The 22,131-nt window shown below is 48.5% G+C and overlaps 7 protein-coding genes and 1 non-coding gene across 8 annotated transcripts in view; 5 read left to right on the top strand and 3 right to left on the bottom strand.

Annotated features, from left to right (window-relative positions):
* The first annotated feature begins 1,018 nt into the window (after positions 1–1,018).
* On the top strand, positions 1,019–1,876 carry Pmar_PMAR005773 (40S ribosomal protein S15a, putative). Its single transcript, XM_002785409.1, has 4 exons — positions 1,019–1,035; positions 1,252–1,384; positions 1,460–1,590; positions 1,642–1,876. The coding sequence occupies exons 2-4, from the start codon at positions 1,252–1,254 to the stop codon at positions 1,768–1,770; spliced, it is 393 nt and encodes a 130-aa protein (XP_002785455.1). The 5' UTR covers positions 1,019–1,035; the 3' UTR covers positions 1,771–1,876.
* A 238-nt stretch (positions 1,877–2,114) lies between these two features.
* Pmar_PMAR005772 (hypothetical protein) lies at positions 2,115–3,638 on the bottom strand (the record flags this gene model as incomplete). Its single annotated transcript, XM_002785408.1, has 2 exons — positions 2,115–2,192; positions 3,483–3,638. The coding sequence occupies 2 exons, from the start codon at positions 3,636–3,638 to the stop codon at positions 2,115–2,117; spliced, it is 234 nt and encodes a 77-aa protein (XP_002785454.1).
* A 2,739-nt stretch (positions 3,639–6,377) lies between these two features.
* Positions 6,378–9,505, top strand: Pmar_PMAR005771 (mature-parasite-infected erythrocyte surface antigen, putative; the record flags this gene model as incomplete). Its single annotated transcript, XM_002785407.1, has 19 exons — positions 6,378–6,469; positions 6,763–6,823; positions 6,884–6,943; positions 7,058–7,127; positions 7,188–7,278; positions 7,321–7,424; positions 7,491–7,558; positions 7,602–7,678; positions 7,728–7,806; positions 7,851–7,903; positions 8,072–8,176; positions 8,286–8,408; positions 8,454–8,613; positions 8,657–8,743; positions 8,794–8,874; positions 8,919–8,998; positions 9,049–9,187; positions 9,276–9,336; positions 9,417–9,505. 19 exons carry the CDS (start codon positions 6,378–6,380, stop codon positions 9,503–9,505), a joined length of 1,680 nt encoding a protein of 559 aa, XP_002785453.1.
* Positions 9,506–11,123: 1,618 nt separating this feature from the next.
* On the bottom strand, positions 11,124–11,494 carry Pmar_PMAR005770 (vAMP-7, putative; the record flags this gene model as incomplete). Its single annotated transcript, XM_002785406.1, has 3 exons — positions 11,124–11,269; positions 11,311–11,398; positions 11,468–11,494. 3 exons carry the CDS (start codon positions 11,492–11,494, stop codon positions 11,124–11,126), a joined length of 261 nt encoding a protein of 86 aa, XP_002785452.1.
* Positions 11,495–12,429: 935 nt separating this feature from the next.
* Pmar_PMAR005769 (wd-repeat protein, putative) lies at positions 12,430–17,018 on the top strand (the record flags this gene model as incomplete). Its single annotated transcript, XM_002785405.1, has 23 exons — positions 12,430–12,562; positions 12,827–12,955; positions 13,249–13,328; positions 13,367–13,462; positions 13,508–13,713; positions 13,770–13,902; positions 13,942–14,038; positions 14,090–14,193; positions 14,234–14,286; positions 14,335–14,434; positions 14,485–14,562; positions 14,613–14,713; positions 14,946–15,067; positions 15,305–15,366; positions 15,414–15,482; positions 15,527–15,650; positions 15,694–15,791; positions 15,835–15,956; positions 15,998–16,102; positions 16,152–16,252; positions 16,445–16,587; positions 16,666–16,837; positions 16,879–17,018. The coding sequence occupies 23 exons, from the start codon at positions 12,430–12,432 to the stop codon at positions 17,016–17,018; spliced, it is 2,568 nt and encodes an 855-aa protein (XP_002785451.1).
* A 1,329-nt stretch (positions 17,019–18,347) lies between these two features.
* Positions 18,348–20,534, top strand: Pmar_PMAR005768 (hypothetical protein; the record flags this gene model as incomplete). Its single annotated transcript, XM_002785404.1, has 9 exons — positions 18,348–18,404; positions 18,452–18,545; positions 18,603–18,784; positions 18,955–19,038; positions 19,083–19,153; positions 19,205–19,278; positions 19,323–19,419; positions 19,468–19,576; positions 19,627–20,534. 9 exons carry the CDS (start codon positions 18,348–18,350, stop codon positions 19,651–19,653), a joined length of 795 nt encoding a protein of 264 aa, XP_002785450.1. The 3' UTR covers positions 19,654–20,534.
* A 164-nt stretch (positions 20,535–20,698) lies between these two features.
* On the top strand, positions 20,699–20,771 carry Pmar_PMAR005767. The gene has a single exon. It is a non-coding gene; the product is annotated as a tRNA-Thr (tRNA).
* Positions 20,772–22,028: 1,257 nt separating this feature from the next.
* Positions 22,029–22,131, bottom strand: part of Pmar_PMAR005766 (conserved hypothetical protein) — a gene marked incomplete at both ends in the record, with an annotated part of 1,548 nt that continues 1,445 nt past the window's right edge. The window contains one exon of the mRNA XM_002785403.1: positions 22,029–22,131. Within this exon, the coding sequence (XP_002785449.1) occupies positions 22,029–22,131 (103 nt within the window).

Raw genomic sequence — 22,131 nt, 5'->3', positions numbered from 1 at the left:
ATCATATACACTAATCGGGTTGCACTTCCGGAATCAAGTATCAGTTGTAGAGTATCGGTAATTGTGTTTGGTGATCTGGAGCCGAGTCATAGACCCTCAGCAGTGTCTCAACTATATCATATACACTCATCGGGTTGCACTTCCGGAATCAAGTATCAGTTGTAGAGTATCGGTAATTGTGTTTGGTGATCTGGAGCCGAGCCATAGACCCTCAGCAGTGTCTCAACTATATCATATACACTCATCGGGTTGCACTTCCGGAATCAAGTATCAGTTGTAGAGTATCGGTAATTGTGTTTGGTGATCTGGAGCCGAGTCATAGACCCTCAGCAGTGTCTCAACTATATCATATACACTAATCGGGTTGCAATTCCGGAATCAAGCATCACTACTAGAGCTTCGGTAATTGTGTTTGGTGATCTGGAGCCGAGTCATAGACCCTCAGCAGTGTCTCAACTATATCATATACACTAGTCGGGTTGCAATTCCGGAATCAAGTATCACTTGTAGAGTATCGGTAATTGTGCTTGGTGATCTGGAGCCGAGTCATAGACCCTCAGCAGTGTCTCAACTATATCATATACACTAATCGGGTTGCAATTCCGGAATCAAGTATCACTGCTAGAGCATCGGTAATTGTGTTTGGTGATCTGGCTTACTCTACACGACTAGAAATGAACACGATGTCATTCATCACATTTCAGAATACCCATGAAGGGCACCAATAACTCCATATTGAGGATAACATCCGCAGTTGACGGGTCGTCAGTGACGGCAGTTTCTTCCACCACAACGTGATTTCTTGCAATCTGCACGAAAACCGCGCGCGCGTCTAGTAGTTCGTACCAGTGGCTCTTATCGGCATCAGTGGGATGCTACGTGGATGCCTGAAGGATTTCTGGGTAAACGGCGGGCCGGAGGCCCGCCTACTCCAAGGTTTTAAGCACACCTTCCGCGGGTGCGGACACTCGACCCGGATTGTGCGGACACTCGGCCCCGAGGCCCCATCACCCCCTTCGGAGACTTCCTGCCAAGGTAGTGTCTGGGACGGATCTTTTGGGCTTATTCCGTTACTCTATGGTATTGTGGTGGCAATGAATGGCTTGGGCTCTCCTGTGTGAGTGATACATAGTATCGTTCGACGTTGTGTAACGCTGTGTTGCGGTCCTATATCGACGTGGTTGCCTTCACGTGGAGTACTCGTATAACTAGAGGCTGTGGTAGCTATAGAAGTGTTGTTGCCTTCTTTAGATGGTACGTGTGTCTGTGCTACGTGATTGCCTCAACTCAATCTTGAACGCCGAGAAGGCCGGTAAGAGGCAGGTCCTCGTCCGACCTTGCTCTAAGGTTATCGTCAAGTTCTTGCAGGTTATGCAAAAGAATGGTAATAAGGGTATTTGAGTCTAGATAGAATCTCCTCTATTGCCCGTCCTCTCTCGATTAATGCATGTTTCCTCAGGCTACATTGGCGACTTCGAGATCGTCGATGACCACCGTGCCGGCAAGATCATTGTCAACCTCAACGGTCGCATCAACAAGTGCGGTGTTATCTCCCCTCGCTTTGATATCGAGACCGGTGATATGGAACAGGTATTATTAGTCTACATAGAGTATATGTTTAATTGCTGTTATCTTGTTCAGTTGGCTTCCGATCTGTTGCCTTCCCGCCAGTTCGGCCACGTTGTCCTCACTACTCCTTACGGCATCATGGACCACGAGGAGGCCCGTCGTAAGCATACTGGTGGCAAGGTCGTTGGCTTCTTCTTCTAAATCTATGGGTTATCATTAACCTTCGACGACGACGAAGAGAGGTCATACGCCACCGCTTGTGTAGCAGCCACTGACTCTCTCGGGTTTCGAAGGAGGTTTCTCCAGGAAGGCAGTGGCCATAGTGTTGTGTTATCTAGTATTGTAAGGGGTATGTAGGAAGTGTGAGGTGATTACCTCTCATGGAGTGTTATGGTCGACGTTATATGACCGATGGAGTATTCATTGATTCTAATTGGACGAACTCGTGCGTGTATTTCCAGGGAACAAATGCGGCCAAGAAGGCCTTGTCGTAGTTGTGTTTGGCTGCAATAATATGCTGAATTGACACATTCCAAAATCATATCTCAATTTCGACGAAGGATGAACATATTGAGGGTCGTAGGCTGGATGGGTTTTCGTATGACCCTCTCATGACGTGATGTCTAACGATACAAAACCACGTTTACGAGTGATGTTACGGTTCTCTTTATGTCTTGAGCATTTCGAAGAGTCCGAGAGTTTGAAATTGCTGAAGAGAATTATGTGTTGCACTGGTGACCCGGGCTGGTGCTCGGTCAGGACTTCAAATCCTGGGGCGTCGGGAGGCGCAGGCGTTCGATTCGCCCTCCGGGGCGTTTTAAACAATAAAACAAAGCCTTGCTGATTGATGATGCCCTTGTGACCCGGGTCGGAGTTTGGATAGGTCGTCAAAGTTGAGTATATGCTATTCGGCTGGTGTATCAGTCTGTTCAAACTGAAGTTGGGTAATACAGTCATCGATGTAAGCTAGTCGAGAAGAGTCCGACCACCTGCCTATGTCATCTCAAGTGATTTAGCCTCTATCAGTGACGTCCGTAATTGAAAATTTCTTAGCTGCCGTATTTCGTGACAACCAGGCCGACATTGTCATCTGTGATATGTATTGTTCGACTTCGGTCATTGGCTGTCGAAAACTAGTGCTTCGATTAAGAGTGACATTGTTCAACGACTATGTCCCGATCAATTACTCATGCATGTAGAAGCTATCCCTCGGGACCTGGCTGGTGTTTTTTCAAGATGCAGGAGCAGGTTGCCAAGTCTGGCTCGCAGTAGAGGTTAATTCTTACTCGCGGATTGTCCGACTATCACATCACATCGATGAAAATAGGAGATGCTTTCATGAGCTTTGGAGATAGTGACGTTCTACTTCTTGCCAGTAGTCTTGAAGAACTATGAATGATGAATTCACGGACCACTACAGACCAAGGAACTTCAAGTATGTCCAATTTAAGGTCAATCCAACCACTTGAAGGTAGAATGTAGAGATTATCCGCGTTGGGATACTTTCCTAACGAGCAAATCGGCGGCACCATGCTCAACGCATCGTGCATGACGAGGAGGATCCGACTTGTCTTTCCTGTTACGATGTAGAAAAAGAACTAAATATTGAAGGCTGTCTTCAACAAGATGAGTGTGGAAAATAGGGGGATGGACCACTAATGTGTGTTGGGAGCGAGATGGAAACTTTGAGGAAATCTCGAGAAGCTCTTGTTGGTTTCTGTACGTTTCTACCCTATTCGTGTGTAAATTTGAAGTGGAAAAACTCTAGAGCTCAGCTCAAGCAACCAAACAATATCGCAACACTGCCCGATGGTTGCTCGAGAATATGAACCGACGTGCAGAACCTCAGTTGTTGAGGTGGAATCGCGGATAGTATTCACTGGACAGCCTCATTCTGGGAGAGGACAGGGAACATTCAGATGACAGTCGGGGAGAAGAGGCTGCTCCTGATCGATCATACTCTGTCTGCCATCCCTCGAGCTGGGCATGCCCTCCTGCTCCACAATACGCCTAATCTGAGGCTCAAACCCCATATCCAGCATTCTATCAGCCTCATCGAATATAAGCATCTTGATTTGGCACAGGGACACACGAAATCTACAAGGAGTAATATTGCGAATGATACCAAGTTGTTGTGTGGACCTCTAATGAGGTGATGTCTAACGATACATAACCACGTTTCCGAGTAATGTTGAGGTTCTCATTATGTCATGAGTGTTTCGAAAAATCGGGCAGTTCAGAAGTGCTGAACAAAATTTTGTGTTGCACTGGTGATCCGGGCTGGTGCTCGGTTAGGACTTCAAATCCTGGGGCGTCGGGAGGCGCAGGCGTTCGATTCGCCCTCCGGTGCGTTTTAACCCATAAAACGAAACCTTGCTGATTGAATAAACTTCTTGGACATCTTAACAATGTTAATTATTGGGCATCTTCATCACTAGGAGATGCCGTATGATACTGACATGCAGAACAAGCGCGGCACGTTCCCGATGGGCGATTTGAATGGCATGTTACGACCGTCTCGAGTACGCTAGAAACTCAAGAGTGCATTGGAACATCTGATGTGCACTTGTGACCCAGGTTTGTGTTTGGACAAGATTTTAAACCCGGGGGCGTCAGAAGGCGTAGGCGTCTGACTCGCCCTTCAAAGCGATTTGGTCCACGCGGCACGACTTGATCTATTAGATAATCGGCTTCCACGGAATAGACCAGACTGATTGTCGACCGCGTTTGTAGCTTCAATAGGAGCTGGTGCGACTCGCTATTCCGACGGTTTGATGCGTCACCATGTTCAAGTACATGCAACTCGGCTAAGATTTCAGTCTGTTTCAACTGAATTTGGATCATACAGTCATCCATGGAAGCTAGTCGAGAAGGGCAAAGAGTGTGAGTTAGTACAAATGTCATTTCAAGTGATCGAGGCTCGATCATCGACCTCCGTAATCGAGGATGTTTCGACTACCGACATACAGGTCGACCTCGTTGTATGAGCTATGCATTGCTCTCCTTAGGTCATTGGCTGTCCAAAACCAATGGTGCTGTTGAAAATGGCACTGTTAAACGACTATGTCCAGATGAACACGTCATTTGTGTAGAAGCTATTCTGCGGAGCGTGGCTGGTATTCTCGAGATGCAAGAGCTCGTTGCCAAATATGGTTCGCAGTGGAGGTCAATTCCCAATGGCAGATTACTCAACTAGCACTTCCCGTCTCTAAACAGTGGAGATGCTTTCACGAGCGCTGGAAATGAAGACGCTCTACTTCTTACCAATAGTCTTGAAGAACTATGAATGATGATTTCACGGACCAGGGAATCTTGAGTATGTTCAATTCCGTATCAGTCTGATCACTCATACGAACAAACTCGAGATGAACCGCATTGGGAGACTTTCCTGAGTAGCACATCGTGGGCGCCATGCTCATCCGCCACAAGCATGACGAGAAGGACATGCCTTGTCTTCACTGATATGATGTCGAGGAACTCAATAGAAAAGCTGTTCTCAATGAGATGATAGTGTGAAAACTGGGCACATGGACAACTACGTTTGTTGGTGACGAGATGGAAATTCTGAGGAAATATCGAGAAATTCTTGTTGATTTCTGTACACTTTTATGTCGTGTGCAAATTCTCATCGTGAGGACACTCTTAAGCTCAGCTGAGGCAACCAAACAATATTGCAACACTGCGCGATGGTGGGCATACACTGTTGCTCGAGAATATGAACCGACTTGCAGAACCTCAGTTGTTGAGGTGAAATGGCGGATTCACTGGACAGCCTCATTCTGGGAGAGGGCAGGGAACATTCAGATGACAGTCGGGGAGAAAAGACTGCTGCTGAGGAAAATAGACGACTAGAAGAGGTATCAAAGAACTTGTATGAGAAAGCCTCTGAAACGATGGTGCCCGCAGGAGATTGCACAGTTACAGTTGAAACCTTTGAATACAGATGCTGCCAGAAAGAACAGCAGGGGAACTATAAGTAGTAATGACAGAAATAGTGTCTAATTAGAGAGGAGATAGAGAATTAAGTTAGCCTTAGATCAGCCGAAGCACACTGAGCCAGTCGACGATGACCAGCAGGCAGAGGATGAGCTTCAGGCACTGTTCAATGAATGGAGCTCCGAAGGTAAACCACTCTTCGTTACGGGGAGCTTGTGAACAGTGTGAGATGATATACACTTTGATATGGGTTGGTGACAATGAGGAAAATCTGCGGAAATCGCTGTTGATTTTTGTACACTTTCACTCTGAGCTGTGTGAAAGTTTCAATGGTGTAGTGAGAAGACCGGACAAACTTCCCAACACTGCTGGTAACCGGTGCACTGGTCGTCATCAGGCGATAAGTCGGGCGACAGTAAAATGGTCACACACAGTCCCCTCAGGGGGCAAGCCTCGAGCACAGGAACCCCAAGCTCCTCGTTATACCATACCGACACCCTCAGCCACCTTGGGGAATGACGGACTCGGCAAGAGGCTCAAGCCTAGCAACGATGCAGAAGGCAGCAACAAGGAGGATGTCCGCAAGTCCAGCACTACTTCCGTTGCCTTACCGTCTCTCACTGGTGGGTATAAGGCGCGAATGCAAGCCCAAGTCCGGTCTTTTACCTTGAATAGTCGGTGAGTTGTATGTGATCGGTGATTCTCCCACCCGACAGGTCTTCTTGGCAACTCGGACCAACGCGAGAAGTCAAGTGAATCAGTAGCAGCCAAGGCTCAGTAGCAACAACACACCCTCTTTCACACCCTCCTACGACGGCTTCAGACAGTCGACCACCAAGCGAATTACCCCTGTATCGGAGACTCTCCGATCGATGGACAAGGAGAATGATGTGACATCTGCTGTGAGGGCGAATCCACCCTTGCCGGCCACAAGCTCTGGTAAGGTCAGCTGCTCCATCCGAGGGTACTGTGTGGCAGGCCTTCTGAGCAAACGGCTTGCCAAGGCAGCACCAGCGTCTATCATCGAGATTCCAACTCTGGAGACTCCCTTGCTGGAAAAAGGGAACTCCGTCCACGACGGTATTCCGAGAGAAAATCTCGATGATCCATCAGACAAAACCTCGCGTGCAGCACCTCCACTCCGCTCAAAGGAGGCGCTGGACCGAGGTGGACATGATAAGTTACCACATTTATCGGGCGAGTTCATCAAGTGAGCCTTATGGATGAGTGCTGATTGGACTCTTGCTGGGCCTTCAGGGCCAATCTGGAACGCCATGAGGCTGAGCGAATGGCGAGAAGGGCTCAAGAAAATCTGGAGGTAACCCTGGTGGAAGAGACAGCAAGTTCCCTGGCCTCCCTCGACGGTAGCTTTCCTCAGGCTAAAATCGCCGACTTGGCGAGGGCACGTGCCACGGACGAACTCCGGGCTAAGGATGAGGTATGCAACGGCACACGATGGAATCATCCATGCCACAGTATTGTTGATCGAACTCATCCCACTACTTTCTTCGTGTATCGCCCTGTCCTCAAGACTCGAAGCTCACCGTCACAGGTTGAGCGGCTGAACTGGAAGGCCGAACGCGCCAGGGAAGAACTAGAGGATGAACGAAGCCGTTACGAGGGTCGGTGCTCTAAAAAACTCAAATATCTCCAAACGAGCCTCGAGGTATTTTCTTACTTAGAGCGAATAAGAAGGTTGGAGGAGCAACGTAGCTTGGATAAGCAACGGGCAGAAGAAGAGTTGCGGCGTGCGGTCGCCGATGAGGCCAAACGGTGGGCATCGTCACTCTTATTCTTCTATGTGCTATTCACTAGGCAAGAGCTTGCCATGGAAAGGATAGTGCATCAGCATCGTCGTGAGGTAGACGCACTCAAGTCCGATCATGACAGGGAGATTCACCTGCTCAAGCGCAAACACGGTGAGTGCCCCATCTGTACCTCCGATTAGCTCACCGAGCTGGGTAGCTGTTGTTGGTGTACCTCAGATGCAGAGATGGCGTCTTTGAAGGCTTCCTCTGGGGAGAGGGACAAGCTGTCGGAGCTGACAACACAGGTGAGGTTTGGAGAAGGGAGGCACTCGTCTCTATTGTCCCCAGATGGTGGCCCACATGACCCAGTGGGACGATATAGCTAGTGCGGTGAAGGGCACTACTGCACTGACGGAGCAAATGAAGTGGGATGGCGGTGGGGCAATGACCGATGAGATGCTGGGTTGGCCTTAGGGCTGAACAGCTGTCAGCGAGGGAGAGTTTTGTGAAGTCGCTGGAGACTTCAATGAAGGAACAACAGCGGCAGATCGAGGTACGTCAGTTTGGCACTCCTCGAGTCGTGACCTGCCCTGGTAGATGGAACGATCGAAGCTCAGTGAACTCACGCGGGAGATGGAGGAAGAGCAAAAGTGAGGGCCTTAGAGCTCAGTGCGCCTTCATATTTGAGTATCCGTTTCGCGGTAAGGACCGCTTACTCATCGTCTCATGGTGAATCGACCTCCTGTGCATCGTCAACACTGACTATCAGTGGAGTTCACATGCCAGGAAGCTTGAAGTTGATACTGCGGTGTTTATAGACAACATCGCCTCACCCGAGAGAAAGAGTCTCAAAGGCTGGAAGCTGAGCATGTGCGTCTACAAGAGCTACAGGAGACAGCAAGGCAGATGCAACGTGATAGCAAGTAAGTGTGTGCTCGAAATACTCCTCAGTAAACTGGGAGAGAGAATCCTTTGGAAAGGACCTCTCTCTATCTTTCAGCTGATCAAGTCGCAGAACAGTTTTGTTTCCAGATCAGCTCTGTTCTCGAGGGAGACAGCAGTAGAGTCTGCCGTTAGAAATCTGAATGAGCAGAAGTTGGCTTTGGAGTCTCAACAGAAGGCGTTCGAGCTTGATCGGGAGGACCAGGAAAGGAGGTGGGTGGAGATTAGATGGCCTCTCTAGGTCATTGTTCTTGGTAGGCTTCGTTCTGAGTGGGAGAAGCTGAGATGTGTACAGAAGTCCGTCGACCTCAGCCTCATGGCTACGCAGAGACGAGCCAACGAGGCGGAGGTAGCGGTTGCGAGGCATCGCGATCGGGCTGCTGCCGAGATGGAGACCATAGAAAAGAAGAGTGTGCAGGTGGGAAGATATCATATACCTGGTTTGTGGAGATACCCTCTAGGTAAACGAGGATTCGGCGGAACTGAAACGGAGACTGGTACTTCTTCGCCAACAAGAAGCTGATGTTAGGGCTGACATGAACGGCATGGTCAGTGGGCCCATTATTCGGTACATCTTCATGGACATTTGACGCATCAGGTTGAGATGGCTTCTCGGTTAAAGAATAGGGCCCAGCAAGTAGCTGAGGCCTATGCGGCAGCTGAGCATGTCCGTGCAGAGGTAAGTTCAGTTGTCAATCTCACAGGAGTTGGCTGTTACGGTAGGCACACAGACTCCATGCAGAGCTTAGTGATAGGGAGAATGAACTGGTAGAAGGAGCAAAGGAAATGGAAGAGATGAAGAGGTCGGAATTGAAGGCACTTTCTGTCGTTATTATCGGTCTGGCCATATCAGGGAGATCGAGGAGCAGCGACTGAGGGTTATTGAGGCCGAGACTGCAGTCAGTGCCCGGAAGCTGGAGATGATGAACCACACTGACACATTAGGAGGCATCACCACTGAGACCCTTGTATCTGCCTCCTCTCAGCCAAATGTAGCCTCTCGATGCAATTGTTCACTGGGCGGATTCTCGGCACGAGAATCTCGTGTATGCTTGGCTGCATGTTTGGTTCGTTCCTCAGTTGAGAGCTGCCTTATCTTCGGCGCAGGTTGGCCACAGACAGTCGAGGAGCATGTCACGAGGTGGGGGATTTGGACTTGTGGATGTTGATTCAATACGACCAAGATTGGGGCTGAACTGTGGCAAGCTTCTTTCTGCTCAGTCACCACGAGGCCACAACTGCTTCGATCTGTTCCCGATGCTGACAAGTGGAGGAAGCTAAAGGAGGAGGCCATGCAGATTGATGAGTGAGAGAGATGATAACGTTCTGATGTATCTGCAATACAGATACATATTGAAGCACCAAGAGTGCCTCACAGCTGTTCGGACAATGACCACCACTCAGCTGCTACCAGCACCGTTGCCGTACCCGAGCTATGCGGCTCTCCAACCTTTCCCGAGGTCTCAGTCATCTAACAGTTCGCAAGCGATCTTTTTTGATAGGGTCAGCGCACAGCCTGTCGATAATATCCGAGGAGCTGAGCCTTCCCCGGGTATATCGACTAGTCACCACAGCTTCGTTCCTCTTCGAGGCTCCCCTCAGGCGACAACGTGACATCTCCCGTTCGTATGCCAACCTGATTTTCGCGTCCCACACAGGTTCTGGCCACCACCCGACACTCGATTCGGCACTATGAACGTCACATCTACTAGTCCCGTGGGAGGTGAGTTTCAATGTGTTTCTGACTTCGCCTCACCCTCAGTGAGTCGTTGAATTGGTATTTCCCTTGTGTCATCGGTGTGCGCTCACGTTGCCCATACATGGGTTCTACAGGAGGGCGAGAGACTATATCCGCTCCACTGGAGCCTCTCTCGTCTCTGACCTCGTCCGATCAAGATAGGACCGACAAAGTTCCCGCGCGGCGAGCATCTATTCCACCCATAAATGTTGCTGCCGCAGCAGTAAGATCATGACCGATGATATTAAGATGGATCGTAGCTAGTGTTTTGTTTTTCGCCTAGTAATTCCGGACCGTTGGTTCTCTTAATGTGTTTGTGGGGAGCAACGTTCAAGATAACTCCGCGGTTAACCTCATCAACATGATAGACAAAGCAAGACATGTTTGGCTCATGGCACAACCTGCGATAGTGATGAGCACATTAATTGTGCCAAGAATATTTGGGGGAAAGAAGTGGCATTTCAAATGGCGATAACGCGACCTATTGTTTAAGACGAGTGCTCCATTTCCATCCATGAACTGTCCGGGTCCATCCCTCGATAATGCTGTCGGACATGCGTTGTCCGATTGTGTTACTGAGCATCTTGCTGTTGTTTGCAGCAACTTGTTCCCAATAACTGATTTCCGGTTATTTCGACATTGCTTTGAGCCTTATGAAGATATAGCGTCATTTCGCTCCATTATCCCACACTAGCCTTGGCTCAACATGCTACTCTCGAATTGAGTGACTTGATAACAAACTCGAAATGGTCATCGCGGAAAATGAGTACATCAATTGTGCATGAAACCCAAATATAGATAATGCTCTCAGTCTGAGTATCACACAGCTCGGCATGAAGGTAGTGATAACCCACCGCACAGTATAGAGACCAATGCGTATAAAGCCAGCTGCAAAGGGACGGCTACTTCATAACGGGAAATAAAGTACAGAGATCCAAGCATACATATAGTTGATTTCACGTTAGACAGGAAAGATACTCACCAGAATGATGGCCACGAGTGCTCCATGAACCTTCGCTCTTTGCCACCATATCTTACGAACAACCTAAAGCGACAGTACAACACAAATAAGTAGAATACAACCACAAAAATGAATGTCCAGTACTGGGGCCAGTGCCTGGGGAGTCTGTGGTGGTCCCGCGCATACACAACTATGTCTCGTTAGCCTCAGTTGTAAGACGAATGAAGATTCAGAATGAATCTAACTTCTTGTCGAGCAATGCACTGTAAAACCTCACTTGTTTTGCCTTTGACCGGAATACCCGTGCATCAATACCAAGATTTGAGGTTTTGTCAACAAGCGAAGCTATGGACTCTCCACGGTTGATAACAGCATCTGTATCGCTAATGCTTGCGCTGATGACACACAGAACATACTGATGTTTTCGACCATGATATCAGCGACAGCGTCAAGCTCCTCCTCCACTTGGGATACCTTAGTCATCTTAACACCGTTGCCCCCATCCTAAGGACACGATTTCACTGTTCACCAACAGTTCGAAACATTGAGACCACGAATGGATCCACATCTCACTATTATGGCTTTAAGCTCTCTTGTCATGGTGATAACGGAGGGTAGCTGCTGACGATTCCTAAGGAAGTGTCTGGTCACACACAACTGTTAACGGGCCTCTTCAAACCTCGGCGTTATATGGCCAGCCATTCGCTTGAGTATCATGCTTGGGAGCTCGGCGCCTCCCTCCCTCTCCACTGCCACTACCACATAAATGTACGGATGCTCGCGATACTGAAGCAACGGCCTGCACCCAAAAGGGTATGTGATTATGTTTACGAAGTTTATTGTGTGGGACTGATAGACAAGACTATGGCATAAGTCTTCCATTCGGGAGAAGTCACCGATGTTCTTGCGAGCAGTGGCGATCTATAAGGGGTTAGAGTATTGGTCAATTCGAGCAGACCGTCGTACTATATTCTCATAGTCAGTCCTGCCTCGTGGTGTCATTGTGTCCTGACCGCCGAGCACAGGCTGATACTCGCATATAACGTAGGTGCCTTTCGACACGCAGGCGTAAACGAGAGGTGCTTTCTTGAGACTTTCCATAGAAGGCATCGTTCGTACAACTATATGCAGTTTGAAAGCGTGACTCGAAAACGCATATGTCTACTCATATCTGTCTTAAACCAGCTCAGAGTAATCATGGTAGCGAGCGTCCATAATTGATATTAACCAGAAGTTACCAACTTGAGGAGTCCTGGCGGTGGCTTATGCTACAATGCAAGTTTATTGAGGTGTGGTATGACTCGAGATCATAAAACAGTCCATGACATTGACTGTAGCTATTAACAGTAGTCGACCACTCGTCTAGTATTTGACTCATCATCACTCGAGCTTTCTGATGCAGGGCTCATCGCAATACATGGGAACTCAGTGGACGACGTTCCCGAGGCCGACTCTGTCGGTATTGAATCACTGACTGTAGTCTGAGGTACCTAGTGGCTTTCGTTTGTATCAATCTCCTCGAGAGGTTAATACCGATGACTACGAGAGATTCTCTCGTAGTCATCGGGAAGGCCTCAAAGGAGCTCCTCCTGCACAGAGATCGAAGCAGAGCCCTCGCGAGACAGGTCCCCTTTGTCTGCAATCCATGGAACATGGACAACTTACAGAGTATTAGATAGCAACGTGGTACTCGTAGATAGAAGCCTTACATTCGCGGGATTAGTGTCCAGACCCCTTAAAGAGCGTGGCATCGACTTCTGCCTGCCCTGTTCATCTACTAACGACGGCGATGAACCCGCCGTTGGGGAGGAAAACCCACGAGTGACCACAAGCTTTCTGTGGCGCATTCCGAAGGTGGTTCAATCCTGATCCATCATCCCTCATTTTGAGAGACCTCGAGCCTGGCCTTACTTACAACTGGTCTGCCTACAGATGGCAAGCATGTCGCCCGTGAAGAAGTAGTGAATTACAACGTTCGACTTTTCAATCTTGAATTCAGCGAATGGGAGAACATATCGAGAGAAAAAAATTTGGTTGAGATCGGAAGAAATAAGTTGAAGTGTAAGTGTTATGACACGACCGTCCGTATTCCTCTGCCCGACCGTCTTATCGTGATCCAGAGGGTACTGGCAAACGAGACAGCAAATGGAATGGGTTCCGAATGCAATCGATTATCTGGGTGCGGGCTACGACAGTGAGCGTACGATATCGGAAAACAGTCTGCATCTGAGTCAGTACGCGGATATCGATGGTCGAAAAATGTTGGACACTTACAGCGGAGCGACGCGGATTAGTGACCATGATTATGGCAACTGAGCATGATTCATAATGTTGTATGGCAACTCCCTCTGCAGATTGGTCCCCTCCTACTCCTACCACTACTACCGCCACCTCAGGAGAGGGTGGCAATAACACGAATATCCAATATCATCAGGTGACCAATTAGTTGGACTATTTGGAGACCCTTCACAGGTCGTACAGTTCTCATCAGAAGCCGATACACAGAGAGCCTCTCACGAGCAGCTTGATAGTAGTGAGCAGCCGACAGAAGAGGACGAGGAGGGGGAGGTAGCGCTGACCAGATGCCTAGTCCTAAGACTCCCACCTTGACAGGATACCAACACGCCCCCAACAAACAGGGCTACTACTCCCTTCGGAAGCTCTTCAGTGTTCATCTCCTCTTCAAGAGGCGAGATATGTGATCCTATACTGTCTATAGGCCCTAGTATAGGTAGGAGCTCCTCTTCTACTGGTATGGGGCGTAACAGCGCTGCTGGGTACTATATCACTACGGCAACTGGACAGAGCTTGCCTGAGGAGTAGGGGATGGACTACACATGCCCATCATCATAATCATCCGATGCCTCTCCATCAGGCGGCTTATCACACCGATATTCCCCGACGTTATCCCCGTTGTAGTGGAGGACTCACAGTCCTCAGATGAGGAAGCTCGTGACTACCACCATCTGAGCGTTCCTGAGGATGCCTGGGACGCTGAGTCGTGCAGAGTCAGCAGCTGTTGGTAGTGTTAGTTATGGGAAGCATAGGTCATCGCTCAGGACTACTCCAATGATAACCTCACTGGGAAGAGTATATTCTTCGGTCACCGAGCATCTGCTAATGTCGTACTTGTCATTGGTGGAGGTAGATAGCCCATCGCCGTCAATACCCCCCCCGAGCCAGCTTTCTCTGTAGATAAGCCTACTACTCTACACGCCCATTGGGAGGTTCTATGTAGTTCCTTCTCGTATTTCCAAAACATGAAGGACAGTCGAATGAGGGAGTCGTTCGAAGGCATTGTAGTCACATTATGGATCCTCTCTTTGTAGACTGCTTTAGGCTTACTTCCCGACCGATTCCCCTCGGGCATGGCTAACCTTGCTCAAACGAGTGTAAGTAGTACTTAGGTAGACTCTCACTGACTTGGTGCTCCCCCCTAGGTATCCTCCCTACCGTCAGTTGGGGTTCATAGAAGCTGTAGAGGTCATATCTTTGGTTGATCGATTACAGACCTCCTGGCTTTCACGAGAACTGCAAGAAGTCGGCATGGACGCTCCCAAACTCATATTCGTTTAGTTTGTCCGCAATAGGTCTTGTCCGATGAAGCATACGGTGAACAGCGTACTCCTGGCATCGCGGATATGTTGGCTGCGCATGGCCTCTCCGATGTGAGTGAGAGACTTGCTGCTCATGTCGGGAGTGTTGAACGTATCGATAGGTAGTCGCCGCTTGGTTCAGTGAGAAGTATTGGCCTGCACTCAATGCGTGGCGATGTGTCAGTGAATGCAAGGATGTTAAGGCACTTCGTCGCGCTGCATTGTAAGCAGAGGGCTGTGAAACTGCATAGTGGTGGTATAACGAATAGTGTTTAAGTAACTTTCGTTTCCAAGATTTGGCCTGGGGACAGGAGTGATGTATAGAATCCTATAACATCTTTTGAAATCGCCACATGCCTTGAGCGAGAGGTGGAGGAATGTGAAGGGACCGTGGTCGTGTATCGAGCGTATTCATTGGAGTATCGGCTCGGTGATTGCTAAAAGGAGGTGGTCAGGTATGTGTGCCATGAGGCGGCGTCGATGAAGTCAGAAGTAGAGCAGTTGAGGAAGACTCTACGTGATGTTAAGATGGAGTCTAGGGGACGACAAAACAGGATATCTAGGATGAAGAGTGCCGGTGAAATATTCTATTCGTGATATGATGATACTCGACCTAATCCCGTTGAGAGGTCCTCATCAGGAGGATATCAGTTTAGTCATTTCAATGTGGTCGGAGGGTGTTGTTGTTGTTGTCAATTGATCAATAGTGAAAGTGATTGAGTGCCTGCATGACCTCCTCGGGAGCCACTGAGCATCCACCAAGTTTTGGTGAGACATTGCTGCTAGCTGGGGTGATATTGAGACTGTCTGTTAGGCGCCAATGAGACTGTAGTCGACTTTAACGACACTGATAGTCGTATACTCACTCCTAAATTCGTAACTCTACAGCTCAGGGCTCGCCTCAGGGGGAATTGGTGGCTCAGGTGGTCAGTCCTGGCATCAAGAGTGGGCGTCGTAGGAAGGTCGTCGAGGAGTATATACAACCGGCTGAGGTGGGGTGATGTAGATGGCGGGTAAATTGTCGAAGGAGTGGTAGGTCTTCTGTGTCCGATTCTCCCCGGATAACACCCTGTTGGCTGTCTCTACTAGTAATGGCCTTATTAAGATCTACAACTGCCGGGATGGGAAGGAAATCTACACCCTACAGTCGCCCCGTACAGGTATATTGCCAGAGCACTAGACCACTATGAAGCCTTGTGCCAGGTGAAGTCATACAACCGGTTACGCAGATCCGTTGGCGCCCTATGGGGAGCTCGGCGAAGACTCAGAATGTCCTAGTCAGTGTAAATGCAGAAGGAGTGGTATGGCCTTGAGTATCATAAGTTATCTGATATGAAGTGATAGGTATCACATTGGCATGTGACAAGCGCCTCATGCATGCATGAGTTCACCGAAGATGGGAATCAACTGTTTTGTGTGGACTATTCCCCTGATGGAAGTCAGTTTGCCACAGCAGGGAGGGAGAGGTGGTATAACTACTCAAAGGATGTTAGAGTGTTCGAGTTAGAGGAGTAGCCGTCTATGATGAGAACACGAAAGCGCTGATCACGACACTGAAGGGTGGAGATAGTCTACATACTCCTGGTCATTCTAATAGAGTCTTCAGTCTCAAGTGAATGGGTGTTTCAACGGATGAACAGCTATGGTTACACGGTGCTTAGGTATCACCCAGAAGACCCAAACGTGATCATTACTGGCGGCTGGGATAATACAGTGCAGTTTTGGGATATCAGGAAGGGACATAGCGTGCGCTCAATCTTTGGTGGGTCGGGGCGGCGTAAAGTAGTGGATTTTTTCCTATGGTGCACTGGTGACCCGGGCTGGTGCTCGGTCAGGACTTCAAATCCTGGGGCGTCGGGAGGCGCAGGCGTTCGATTCGCCCTCCGGTGCGTTTTCCAGTAATTTTTGGTGGTCCTCGGTATTCAGCTAATGGCATTGCATGAATGCCTCCCAGGTCCGCATATTTGCGGTGACAGTGTTGACATCACCAATGATGGGAAACGTATCCTGACTGGTAGTTGGAGGGTTGACCGACAGCTACAGATCTGGGATTACGCTGAAGGGACCCTTATTGAGGATATACCTTGGCGGAGCGGGGTGAGCTACCTCTGGCTTACAACGCTGCTCATTGGCCTTTGCCTCGATAAACTAATGTGTGTATTCCGTTAGCCTTAGGCCTCTGTTACTAAACCATGCATGCTGTATGCAGCACAGTTTAACAAGGGGCATCGATCGGGAGAGTTCATATGTGCTGGTGGAAGCGGTGCCAATGAGGCTAAGATACTGCACAATGACAAGGGCTCAGGGGACCAATCTGCTGGTTGGAGGACTTTGGGGACATTAACAGGTTAGCTGCCATCAGTGGGGTCGAATTAAGGCTTGTGCCAGGTGTGGACAAGGGATGCTTCACAGTTGACTTCTCCTCTGGGAAGTCCACGGAACCGGAGTTGGTGGCTGTGGGCGGCGGTGATGGCATTGTTAGAGTCATGGAGATTGGCTATGAAGAGAATGAGGGTGGAGACTTATAAGTATCATGATGATGATGGTGATCATGTGTGATTGATAAGTGACCCGGGAAGCACTGCTATTGTGTTGAGAGTAGAAATACTATTCATACCGTCCCATGCACACCTATGTCGGTTAGTTACCCTGCATGACAATGCAGAGATACCGTTGCAAATTAAAGCGGTTTCAATTTGAGGCCCTCCCTTGACAAGTTAGTATTGGTGATGAGTAACCTGGGTCGTGGTATGAATCTTGTGCAAGAGGAATGGCAATGGAAGACGAAGTGGATCGTGGGATCTCATAGAAGAGTCATTATTCGGGAATCCCTCCCGTCCGCAGAGACGTAGATCAAGCTGTGGTATTCGGTCTAGTGCCCCGCAATAGCGGAGCTCCTCAAAAGGCTTACTGCTGGATGCCACTGAAGAATTGGATCTCCTACCATACCTTTCAAGTAACATCTCCGTCTATGTGTACGCTCCGCTCCACCCTATGCATTGGCCGATACTCTGTAAGTCTCGGCTTGATAGGTATTCGCCTCAGATTGATGTGGTTTATGTATCCTTTGCTGGTAACTGGAGCCTTACTGAGAGCCAATGTATGTGTCCTGTAGACCTGCATGTCCTGTGCGAACCATGCTGTGCCCGGTCCCTATTCGAGCTATGGAGATAGTCCTCAGTCGGCAACGACTATTTGTATATACTTAAATCAATAGGTGGTCGCACGTGAGAGTTGTGCATGCGTGCATATAGCGATTGCTATTAGGAAGAAGATACACAACGGCGAATATTCGAAATCATGTCGACTCCATAATTTGTTGATTACATATAAGCTGGCATTGCACTTTTGACACTCATAACGGTTACTTGTGGATGTCTGCACCAGGAGACATATTTTTCATATGTTCCTCCATGAACAGCTGAGGGGACATATTCGCCCTGCTTGAGAGGGGCGCTAATTAAGTGGTGAAGTCGGGTATTTCAAATGGCTTTCGATGGCTGCCTGTTGAAGTGACTCTCGTGAGCACGCGACATTGTGATGGCTTCGGTACTTTCTATGGTGTAGAGTTTATAGTGACCACTTTTTCTAGTAGTCGTAGTTGTCTTTACGGGAAGACGTCTAGGGAAAGGCCCGAGATTCTACTGCCCCGATGTGTATCTCAGTCTGAGCCTTTATCCGGCCCTTGGGCCTGGAAAACACAAGTAAGAATACGTTCATGCATGGCTGCTACTACTATCATGCTCGCCACGATGAACCAAGGAGTGAGAGGAAGCAGCAGTGGAACCTCAACGCAGGGGGAAGAGGTTACTGAGGAAGGCTATTGTAGAGGCAGTACCAAAGAACTCATACTTTACATGGAGCCTCGTAAGGACTCAGATTTGTATAAGAGACTATATGAGGCCAGAAAGGAGGTATTAGTACTTTGCTGGTAGCCAGGAGTCGACATGCAAGGTGTCAGGCGTTGTCCTTGTTTGGGTCGGACGAGAGTTATCTCTACGGTTTACATTCTAGTGTCACATGCTTCTTCACAACATCATATGAGGAGGCTCAAGGTAGGGTATATCTAAGGATGGTGGTCATCATCACGACGACCCTAGCTACCTTCTCAGCCGTACTCTTCGACCTTGATTGGGCATTCTTGTCGTCCCTTGAGGCTGCCAAAGACAAGGGCATGGGACTAGATGAGGGCCTTTCCCTATCAGCTCTATGCAGTGGTGGTAGCAGTAGTACAGTGTCATCCATCTACACCAGTGCTGATGAACAGCAGTCCCCCAGTAGTCTGGCTAGCATGGTGAGTTAGGGCAGAGTGACTACCTCTCTTAATCGAGGAACGAGACGAAGAGTCTTCAAGGATCGTGTTGAATGCCCTAGTCCTGATAAACACGTCACTCAGAAGGGACGTCGGTCGCGTTTAACGTGTTTAATATTCTGAGCCTTTCCTCCTCAAGATCTCCATCATAGGTGACTGCCGCGAGCTCGGGATGCTCAGTGTCACCAGTCAAGGTTGTTGGTGTTGACGGATCTCAGGAGAAGGAAGCCGACACTGTAGTGTTGGAGGCTATCCATGCTTGAAATGGTCGTAACTATAGTCGTCGTTCGAGACGAGTGCCGCCGCCGTGGCCCCTGTGGAGGTGGAAGAACTCCTCTTGTCGCCGGATGGGTAGGCATTCTAGGATAGACGGACTGAGGGAAAATTAAAGCCGCTCTTCAGATGCGTCTTGTTGAGCGTCAGTTATGATAAAGTATTATACGAAGTTCGCTCGGTCCTCAGCGGCTGTATTAGAGGTGACTATCTGTGGCCTCTCATTGGGGTAGTGACTACTGTTCAGATGGCATCCGATACAAGAAGCGTGCTCATCTTACTCTAGCCAAAGACCGGATGGGAGAGGAAGGCACCAAGCTTTTGAATTTTTATAGGGAGAAGCTGTGAGGGATAGTGAAGCTTCTCCGTCCATGTACTCTGTATTGGTTCAGTGGCCGTCCAGTCTCCGAGTTCGGTCCTATCACTGCTTGGGATCTTGTTGTGTATGAGAGAACATTCCGAAGCGAGAGCTTACAGGAAGATGGTCCACACGTATTGAATGTAAGCTCCCTGCAGAACGTCTCTTAGTCGCTATAGCATGCCTACTACAGGAGCTCGTTCGCTTCCCTCTGCAGTAGAGGTTGTTCGGGAGGCTAGCCGTGCGACTAAGTGAACAAGTGCTCAATATACTTTACAGCATGCAACTTATTCACAGTGATGATGCCGCCGAAATAATAGCCTCAGAATAGTATTGGTAGTTCTTACTGTCTCTCTCTAGGCCCTATTTCTCATAACGGGCTCCCCCAACTTGTCTCGACATCATTCCCATAATTTCTATATAAACCATTCAAAGTTGATAATGTTGGTCCCGACTGTGATACACTTTCTTGCATCCCACTCATGAGACTGCATATTCAAGGGTTATCACTATTCTTGGTTTCCATTATTATTTATCTAACTGCTGCACTTTGTCTTTACTAGCGGGTCAGTGGATTTGAGTAATGTTCGCCCTGGTCATCGATTATTGCACTGATCCACCATCCTATGCCGTTGCTCATGAGTACGTGGTGGTCGAGGAGACAGGCGGAGGCTTTCTATTTTGTAGAGATTTGGCGTAAAAACGGTCTACCCTGAGAGAAAGAACGTATTAGTATTAGCATTCACGCATTCTATCAACAAACCTTGATTTGCGGATTGTCGTTCAGTATGGTAGTATGACTACTAGTGTCTTATGCTAATCAGAAATCTCGTCAATCTCTCCACTCGAGATTTGCACACGTGAAGACGATTGACATGTTGCCATAATGTTCGCTATTGTTGCAAGAACAGTGATTTGATATCATCCGCGTGATGCCGCTGAGGTGTTCTCCAGAGCAGTGGTCAGCTAGCTCCGCCTTGTCGAGCTCCATGCATGTTGAGACGAGCTCGACCGTCATTGGCTGTCCATAAATATCCAGAATATTCTCCTGAGGGGATTCTATAGAGGGTTGAATTTGAAGCGCATCGATGATGATAACTGCGATACCCTCCCATATTGACTATCAAGGACGGGAGTGTTGTGTTAGTCAGTCGCGCAAATCCATATACTAAGACTGCTGAATCAGGGTTGATTGTTGACATCAGACGTTTATGAGGATAATATGTTTTATACGGGTGAAGTCAGGCAGAAGGAAACTTTTGTAAGCCTTCTTAGCTTAGTTGGTAGAGCACCCGCTTAGTAAGCGGGAGGTCGTCGGTTCAACTCCGGCAGAAGGCTTATACGATATTTTTGTGTACTTCCTACAGTACACGTTTGCGATGTATGTTTCCAATGTCTTTCCTGCTATAAAGCAACTCCATGGATAATTGGCGGTATGCTGCAGAAGTCTATGATGCTGCGTTCGATGTAGGAAACGGGGTTCAATATTCGCACTGTACCATTGCTACAAATAATGGGCCTATTGTGATTCTTCAAATCTATATAATCACAAAGGCGATCTTCTTTAACTGGCCAAGAAACTCTTGTCCTGCTAGTGTTGTCATAGTCGGCTGAGCATTAGAGAGAGGATCATGTGGTCATCGTACTCGTATGCCGGCGTAGCTATCAGCTTGTACTCGAGATGAGTGCTTATCCCTATCCGGGACGGATAGAGATACGATCCTCAGTTTACCTGTATTGATCGAGCGCAATGTACTATACTTCATGTTGTGACCGATACTTTGGATCGTCGTACCAGGAAGAAACTTTCCCCATGACGAGGCGGCGATCTGGTGGCGAGGAAGGTGGCGGCCAATGACAGCGCATGTAGCAGTTCTCCTCGTATGGGTCACCCATAATGGGTGTATCAGCAGTACTACCGGCCCGGTAGTACTACCTCAAACCTGCATAGGGCAACAGACTCAGCGGGCCTCTTCCTCCCATTCGTGGAGACATCATCACTGTACTGTTGACGAAAAGGCATAGAGGATGGTAGCAGCTATGGTGAACCACTTGCCACAATACCATAATCATCATCATTCGTACTGCTACCTTATGATGGCCTCGACGGGATAGAAAGCCTTTTCCAGCGGACAATTGTTATCTCAACTCAAAACCTACAAAGTGAGAAAAAAACTAAAAACAACATCATGTTCCCCTGTAACGAAGGTTTCGCTACTGAACGGAAGGGTGTACAGCGAATAGCTGAACAACACCTTTCTGTAGAGGAATGTAGTAGATTAACAGACTTAAACCAACACATTCGGGTCGTATGAAAACTATAAGGTACCATGGTTTTATACGGATTAACTACGGATGGTAACTTATTAAATTTGCGATCGACCCTCCCAGTTGCAGCAGTAGTATACAATTCTCGCCTTCAATTGACAACTGCCGTGCTGCTTCCAGACGATGAAGTGCAGATATTTTGGTGACCGGAGGGAGGCAGTTTTGTAAACACTCGAGTGGTTGCTATTCCTCCAACTGGAGTTCCGTTTGATTTCATCTTCGAGATGTGAATGTTGTGGGCGATGACGGTTAATTGATGCGAACTGTTCACAGACTGAGCTGGTGGGAGCTTAGTGAGGAAACGTTTCTTAGCAGGTGGAAGGGTAGTGCTTGCTGACTGGGATGGACAGAGCCTGGAGAGTACACGCTT

This window comes from Perkinsus marinus, assembly GCF_000006405.1.
Source record: "Perkinsus marinus ATCC 50983 genomic scaffold scf_1104296932546, whole genome shotgun sequence".
Classification (NCBI taxonomy): Eukaryota; Perkinsozoa; order Perkinsida; family Perkinsidae; genus Perkinsus; species Perkinsus marinus.
The sequence above is the reverse complement of the archived record's forward strand: the minus strand, read 5'-3'. Positions and strand labels throughout refer to the sequence as shown.